The following is an 8,515-nucleotide window of genomic DNA, read 5'->3' as shown; positions in this document are numbered from 1 at the left end:
CAGCAGCGATAAGTGTCGCAGATGCTCAATTGACAAACGCATTGATTTTGATTTATCTACTCGCCACAGGCCATTGCACTTCAGTCTACCGATGATTGAAGTGGGCGACAGTCGCATCAATCATCAAGCTTTAGGCTTCGGCGATAACTCGATTGATTTTTTATAGTGCGTACAAGGGTAGCAATAACTGTGTGCACTTGCACCTTAAAATATTCTGTTCATTGCCAATGGAGTTGTGACTTCAACTTTGCTGAAAGTGTCCTCTGATTTTAAATGCAGTGAAAGTTGGTCGCCGCATAAGCCGAGCATCGTTCATGAACTCTTGTTAGGTCAAAGTGCATAATGCTGTGGCTCTTGCATCTAAAATGCTGTGGTGTTAGTGGTGTCTGTGCCTCAGTGGTTTTTCGTACTCAAAGGCATGACAGAATAAAGTTTTTTGAAACACCCACTGCCAGTCAACAACTCTGCATAGTGGTCTTAAATTTGACATGTTCTCGTTTTTTTTTCCATTCTAGCAGCGACCTTTTGATGCTTTTTCTTGCTGGCCGTTGAGTGCCAAACGTCTTTGCTCAGAGCTATTTTAAAATGATTGGCTTTTATGTCAATATGGATCTTACTTGTCTTTACCATATACTCTACTCGTCCTGGCGGCCAGTTTCTTTTTTATTTTTCCTTCAATTCTTCATTTTTTTTCGTTCTCTCTCGGTATACTTTTAGTGTTTTTATTTTGAGTGGGCCAATAAAGCACAATAAATATACAAATAAATGTGTATACATTTTTGCTGGAATTTCGCCAGCAGGCAAATGTCGCCAAATTCTCGTCGCGTTTTAATAGCGCTCAGAAATGTTAGTCCAAGCACTTTGGCTCCGTGGCTGCTATTCAGCTAAAATAAAGCATGATGGCTTGTGACTTTAAGCGCGGCCAGTCCATGGCCTTAATAAGTGGTGGTTGTTTCTGAAACATGCCTATCTTGTTGCTTAGGATTTTCATTAAAATTCAGATTATACATTAAATACACCTTGCGATTTCCACAACACATTTCCTCCTCCCTCCTCTCTCAACACCTCTTCGAGCGCAGCCGGCGTTGGTAAACGGCTTGCCATAAATCTTCCATTGCACATGTATAAGTCAAAACGAATCCAACCAGAATTAAATTAAAATGCCAGCTTCTGCTTCAGGTCACAAATCAAATTTTCGCACCGTGTCGGCAACAAATAATAAAGAACGAACACCAGAATGTGGCAACGAAAAATCACATTTGCAATGAGTTGTCGATAAACCGAAGCGTAAAATAAGCATTCGTCACTAAATTTTATATTTCACACTTGGCTGAGGCGGCGAACTTGAAATAATTGTGTGCACATAAATTTAAGCCTAAAAAAAAAACCAACAAAATTAAATTGAACAGAAGAGGATTTGGGTTTGATTTTGAATTCGATTTGCTGGGCAGCAGGTGGGTGGACAGTGGGAGTGTCAGTTAGTCAGACAGACGTGTTAAAAGTAGCACGCACAATTGATTTATGAAAATTTATTGCCCACATGTGGCGTATACGCAAAGTTTATCAGAGCTCGCGCCCTCTGGTATGCAACACATGTTGGTATATCCTTGCCAAGGATATAAATATGCATACCACGACAGAGTACGCCCAAAAACAGTATAATTAACGGCAGCAGGCTTGGGTCCATGCTTCAAAGCATAGAGTATGTGTGGTTAATATGATTCCATAAGGCGTTTAAGCAGCTTAACAATTCTATTTGAAATTGTCAACAGATCTAATCGTTTGAGCGTGAAAGGAAATCCTATTAACATTTATAACTTCAAATAGTACTCAGTAGAAGAATATGTTATGCTGGACATTCCGTAAGTTATAGGAGTCATTTATTGTGTGGTAAGTACACATTTTGCAAAATTATCTTAAGCTATTTACAATTTTAAATATTATTTTCTGGGAAAGCGGCATCTTTTCTAATGCAATCAATGAGCACCACATCAGATGCTAAAGAAATATCTAAAAAAAAGAAAATATATTGCTGGTATTTATATTTGAGGATAGTTTATTATTCCAGTAATCGAATGAAGCAAATATACATATGTACGTCCTCCATCCATATCCGTGTCCAAGTACCTTAACCTGTTGTTGTTGGTTTTTGGGATTTAAATCGTATGTTTGATACGGCTTGCCGCATCAAGCGTCATGCCCCAGACATAGCTTGTGTGTGGGGCAATAAAATCCGATGCATAAAAGGTAATGAGCCCAGAAAAAACAAAACAAAAAACATTCGATGCTGTTGTTAGAGCAACCACGCCCATCACGCCGCCTCAATCACATAATGAATATCGTGGGCATATTGCAGCTCTTACATTGCTTCATAAAATCAAGGACAGCTCAGACAAGCTCATAAAATGACGGCGATCGACGGCTACCTACGACGAAAATCGCATAAAATTTACGCAAATCGTTCTTGTTGTTGTTTTTGCTGTGGATGCTGTTATTGCTACGCATAAATTTGGGACAAATATAATCAAATGTCCAGAGAATGCGAGTCAGCAGCTGATTTATGCGCTGATAATAAAATGAAATTGTTGCGCATACGCCTCGTTGAACGGAAACGAAACATGTGCTTATGTAAATATATATATATATATATATATATATATATATATATAGTATATCATGCTAAACAATGTAGGTTAAGCCATCCTGGTATTGTTTGTCACATAGAGAATAATAGCAAGCCACGAAAAACATCAAATTGCATTCATTGAAATTTCAAGTAGACAAAACCAAGTCACAAAATGAACTCAGACGGAGATAGCAACAAAGAGCATGGGGATAATCAATCTTTGGATAGTTCCTTCTTCGAGACACTGTGGCCATTGATATTGGATGATAATCAATGCCGTCTGCAGAGCGAATCCACTGATTATTTTGTGCCCAGCAAGAAATTTGATCAGCTGCATTGGCATACATTGCTGGCTGAGGTAGGCTTTCCCGACTATCAAAAGCCGCATGATCTGCGCTGTTGCGAGGCCGCCAAACAGTTGGATGAATCCGAGCAGCACGCCGAACAGGAGGCCAATGAAGCTGCACTGCTCCAGAGTGCTGCGGCACTTGGAGATTATAAAGTAGCTGGCTCGCAGGCCATCTGTCCTGTGGACAAACAAATCGAGCATCTTCGGCAAAAACGGCAACGCTGCCAGAAATTGGCTTATGACTTTGCTAATCGCAAATATCCGTGGACCATGGCAAGGCAATCTCACGAGCATGGCTTTACACTCACGACTGAGCTTCGTCACCATTTCCGGTGCCCGATGGAGCGCAGGATATTGGAGGGCATCAATCAATATAATTGCAAGTTGATGCTGATTGATGCAAGCACTGATGTCTGTGTGGATGACTTTAAGCGCTGGATCAAGTTCCGGCCCTATGCTCAAATTTTGGCCATTGTTCGCTGTCCACGTGTCGAGCGTCATTTGCAGTTGCTCAATGCGTTCAACACGCTGCTGGTGGAGGAGGACATACAGAACAGTTGGCACCAGGAGCTGCAGGTCTCTCTTCATACAGGCCTCAAGGAGGCCAAGAGACTGCAACTACTTACCAACTGCGCCGAGGCATTTGTGTTTATTTTCTCACGCTATCGCGGTCTTTGCACCTGCGATACCTTCACAATTTTGTGCAGAACGTAATGTTAATAATGTAAAGTTTAATAATGATTTCACAATCTACTAATTCATTACTTAAATTATAAGATTTCAAAATGAATTGAACAAATTTCCAGCCTGGAAGCGATGTGGTCTAGTTCAACTATTTCTTTATTTATCACTATTTTGAACATTGTTCAGCATTTAGTTGGAAATCATTAATCATTTAATTACTTGCACGATTCTAAAGTGTTAAAGTAACACAACAAATGCCATCCAAATCATATTGGTTGACTTGCATTGTTGTTCGGCGAAAATTTTGTTTTTTTACTTTTACTCTTGCCCATTCATACTCTAGTTCGTGATCTCAGCGTTATAAGCACATATCGATAGGTTTGGATATATCTATCTATCGAAGGGAGCACCTACCACTATGTTGTTAAGGGGTCGATTGATGCTGATCAATAATTTATATAATTATTTTCTGGGATCGAAGGTGCTTAATTCTGTCTGTTACATACTTCTCCACCACTTCATTCTAAGCATTTTTGATCGATACAGCGTATAAAAATGAAATATGGATAATTTAAAGTATATCCGTTGAGAAGCATCGTTTTAATCCTTTAAAGATATCAGTCTTAAATGTGAGTTTCATGCTTTTCGATTGGCCGTCAATAGGCTGTCAGTTGCCCAAGCCCAGCGACTGCTGAACGGTTTGAAGTTATGCGTGAGTGCTCATGTAGTGGGTGACTAATGCGCCAATTAACGTATGCCATAACGCCTCAATGGCAATCAAAGCACTTCAAGAGCGCACAATTTACAGCGCGCATGCACTTCCTGCTGCTGGTAATAGGCAGCTGCCATTGACTGTTTGTTTGGATGTTTGGCTGTTTGTTGCGGAAGCAATTCACCTTGAGGAGCAGTCAAATTGGTCGGATATAGATGCCTCAATAGGGCGTTGGAGCTGGCGGGAAGTGACTGGAGCTGTCACGAGTGCCAATAGCGCCAACTTTGTGGGCCATTAGCCCCGTAACTTGGTAGCAAGTTGCGGGCCAACAAGAAGCATATTTCATTTCATTTATTTGGCAAAACGAATGAAATTTACGCGAAATCCCAACAAATTACCACAAAAGCTTAACAAACTTGAGCTGATTATAAAAGTTACTGTGAAAAAAAGGAAACCCTCTAAGCCATAAAAACAATGCCACCACACCCAAGAGAGGAGGCATCATTCCTCCAGCCAAGCAACAAAGATTGGCCCCGTTTATTGTTGTTAAAAGTTTTGCCAACGTGTTGCTACTTAAACAAGTACATACAGACGTACCATCGCATAATGCTATTTTCAATATTAGTATATTTTCATACAAACATTGCGTTACAATATTCAAAAGTTGTCTTATCATGAAGTGCGGACTTTAATTTATTGTTTAATGAGCGAAAATTGCGACGCTCCGTTCGTTTGGGAATTTCACAGCACACGGAGAGCTAAATGAAACCCAACTTAAAATGCATTTGATATTACCCAGCCGATCGCTCAGTTTCGCTCAGTTCATATCAGCTACAGCTCTGAAACGGTTTTAATCGCATAGTAGAACGTGACGCTGCTCAGCCTTTGTCTTGCCCCAGCATTTCCCACCCAACAATCTGCTTTGCCAGAGGAAAGTCGGCCTGCTTAACTTGTAATTCCAATGCATATGCGTTGCTGCGTACAAACATAGCGTTGCACTAGTAAAATACGAGTTATTTTTATCTTCATTTAATAGGCGAGATTCAGTGCCAGAAGCACGGATGTAAAATATGTATAGTTGTGGGACCAAGTGTTTATAAAGAAAGAACCAGATTATACCAGATTTGAAGATACAATAATATTTTGTTATGCTTAGAATTGTATTATTCGATGTTTACTGATTAAACACTTGACTCGAACTGAATATTCCAACATGCATAGCTAAATTCTACTGAAATGTATGACATGTCGATCCCATTAATATATTTATAGACATGTATATATATATATATATATATATATATATATATATATACATTGATTTAATACATGTGCCGTCAAACTAGTTTCGCTTAGAAAAAGTACACAGAGCAAATTACGCATAGATAGATGCAGAGAGAGAGAGTGAGAGCGAGAGAGAGAGAGAAAGAGAGAGAGGGAGGGCGAAGAGAAGGAGAGATACACATTGACCAAACCAGTTTAGAGACAACACTGAGAGAGGAAGAGAAAATGAGGAGAAGCGTGAAATTTTTATTTCCATATGAAAACATAAACAAATCCTCTGCGCAAGCTGAATAATATTAAAGCACGTTTTAAACCGGAACTTCACAACTCGGTATATTATTATGCACGTGTATAACAATATATTAACACTTTTATATGTTTCTGATACTGACCCATGAACTAGCAATTTCATCCGACTTGCGTAAACCGCTTAATCTTAGATAGCTCAGGGGCCGGGCAAAGCCCGCAAACCTGTCCTCAAATTGAGCTGAACACCGTCGGTTGCATCTACGTTCGGGGATTTCTCCGCATGGATTGAGAGAGGGAGAGGCGAGAACGCGACAAATGGAGAGAGAGAGCGCGCCTGACTCAGATGTACATTTGATAATACCAAGCTGATTGGCAATGTGCTTGCTCAGTTCTCGCACAGTTCATATCAGCTACAGTTCTGAAACGGAGTTCAATGGCGATCGCATCGCAAACGGTAATGCTGAGGTTGACGCTGCTCAGTCTTTGTCTACATATTGTCTTGCCCCAGCGTCTGCCACCCAATGATTGCAACCACATCTTTCACTACCAACGGAGGGGCGATATTTGGATTGGCCATGGAACGCCCCCTGTGGATGGGCTCAGAAGCGTTCATTGGGTGCTGCGCTTTATGGCACATGGTGCCAGCCTGGTATGTATGTAGGTAGCGGATCAGTTATCTGACTCTATTCTCATTGTTGTTCTTTATCACAATAGCCGGGCACAGTTGGTGGCTTGGAAGCGTATCCAGATAAGGCGACCGCTCTACAAAATATGCATAATGGCGGGCGAGCTGAAATATCTGTGGGCTTTTATGGTCACTGGGATGAGCTGCCCAAGATAGTCGAAATCAAGCTCAATGATGATGTGCTGTGCACATCATCCGGATGTGAGTAATCAATGGATAAGAATAATAATTTTGCAGTCAAAGCTGTGATTTCTATAAATCGTCTTAGCATCTCGTAACAGTTATTAGATGGGCAAAGTGCCAATAATTACTGATATTTCAATGTTAATTCACCCTGAACCCATTGAAAATGGCTAGAAAGAGTATAGTGAAAGTAAATAACAGGCAGAAAGAAGCATTTCTTACCCCACAGGGTATATATATATTCCTGATCAGCATCAACAGTCGAGTCGATCCAACCATGTCCGCGTTTTCGTCCGTATATAAGAACGTCGCATCGACTTAGTATTTTAACTACGAGTATATGATTTTACATACCATAAGCAGATGAATTTTATTTCATTTTATCGATAATCTCCTCGTGCTTTTGTCGTGCTTTCTCTTAACTGTTTTATCACATATTTTGTTGCTGCATTATTGAAGTCGGTTAAGATATGTATATAAAACAAGTAACAACAAGCAAGTTATAACAAGCAAAAAATTAATATTATTGCTATCTTGTAATTATAGATGGTGCACCCTCAACGACATTAACTCGAGAGCTAACCATGTATGTTACAACGTCGACTGTAACAAATACTCTTCCGGTACGAAATATCAGACCTGCATTTTTAGATAAGATAAAAACTACTCCCGCACAGCACACACCAAGGCCCACACAAAGTCATACACCAAGGCCTCCAGGAAATCCTGTATTTGGTCCACAATGGGGTGGACCCAACTTTGCTGGCAATCCATTCTTGTCGGGGGCAACGTCCAGGAAACCCGCTACTAATGTTGCCAATGTTGTCAATGTACCCAATGTTGTCCCTGTTATCCATGTGGACACGCAGGCGTCTCCAGCAAGATATGAGTGCGGCGTAGAGGGTTTAGTTGGCCTACAGATTGGCGGTGATTCGCTGCCTAGAGGACGTTTCCCCTGGCTGGCCGCACTCTATCACGACAGCAATGTGGACGTCAACAAAATCGAGCTGTCCTATAAGTGCGTGACAACTGTGGTCTCTAGACGTACTGTCATAACAGCGGCGCATTGTGTCTACGGTCTCACGCCGGCTCAACTGAGGGTTTATGTAGGACGTCATGACATAACCATGCACCCCGAAAAAGATGCCACCCTAATGGCTGTGGAGATGGTCCGCACGCATCCTGACTTTGTCGGCAATCTGGTGCCTGATTCGGATTTGGCTCTATTGGTGCTCGTCGAGCAGGTGCAGTACTCCATCTATGTGCGTCCCATTTGCCTGTGGACCAGCAGCACTACGATACATATCGGTGACAGCGAGCAAACCTCTGTCGCCGGCTGGGGCACCGACAGCAACTCCAAGCCAACTCGCTTTCCCACAACGGTGAATGTGAGGACAGTGTCTAATGAGGAGTGTCTGCGGGGAATGCTCACCGCCAAGGACTTTTTGACGCCCCGCACCCTGTGCGCAGGCAACAGCCAAGGACATGGCCCTTGCTTGGGTGACTCCGGCGGCGGTTTGATGGTACTACGTAACGGTCGCTGGTACGTGCGAGGGATTGTCTCATTGGCTCAACGTGCCGGCAATAGTTGTGATTTGACGCGCTTCGTCATCTACTGTGACGTTGCTAGACATCTCGACTGGATAGAGCGTAATATTGTGAGATAAGCTATTACAATTAAGCTAACGAAATAAATAAAAAGCTGCCTGCTTAAATAGTAATACAAGCGCCAATGTGCCAATG

General features: G+C 41.7%; 2 protein-coding genes across 4 annotated transcripts; both read left to right on the top strand.

The window, feature by feature from the left end:
* The first annotated feature begins 2,724 nt into the window (after positions 1–2,724).
* On the top strand, positions 2,725–3,801 carry LOC6570385. The gene has a single exon (XM_001996598.2). It carries the CDS (start codon positions 2,799–2,801, stop codon positions 3,687–3,689), a length of 891 nt encoding a protein of 296 aa, XP_001996634.1. The 5' UTR covers positions 2,725–2,798; the 3' UTR covers positions 3,690–3,801.
* A 1,414-nt stretch (positions 3,802–5,215) lies between these two features.
* Positions 5,216–8,493, top strand: LOC6570384 (CLIP domain-containing serine protease B9). Of its 3 annotated transcripts, XM_032742081.2 has the most exons (5): positions 5,217–5,323; positions 6,059–6,553; positions 6,619–6,790; positions 7,319–7,395; positions 7,450–8,493. In XM_032742081.2, exons 2-5 carry the CDS (start codon positions 6,338–6,340, stop codon positions 8,437–8,439), a joined length of 1,455 nt encoding a protein of 484 aa, XP_032597972.1. In that variant the 5' UTR covers positions 5,217–5,323; positions 6,059–6,337; the 3' UTR covers positions 8,440–8,493. The 3 variants fall into 3 exon arrangements, with proteins under 3 accessions (XP_032597973.1, XP_032597972.1, XP_001996633.1); XM_032742082.2 differs by having other exon boundaries at positions 5,216–5,323; positions 6,059–6,557; positions 7,319–8,493; XM_001996597.3 differs by having other exon boundaries at positions 7,319–8,493.
* Positions 8,494–8,515: the final 22 nt, after the last annotated feature.

Source organism: Drosophila grimshawi, unplaced genomic scaffold, assembly GCF_018153295.1.
Source record: "Drosophila grimshawi isolate 15287-2541.00 unplaced genomic scaffold, ASM1815329v1 contig_311, whole genome shotgun sequence".
Taxonomy (NCBI): domain Eukaryota; kingdom Metazoa; phylum Arthropoda; class Insecta; order Diptera; family Drosophilidae; genus Drosophila; species Drosophila grimshawi.
Note: the sequence above shows the minus strand (reverse complement) of the source record. Positions and strands in the feature narration are given on the sequence as shown.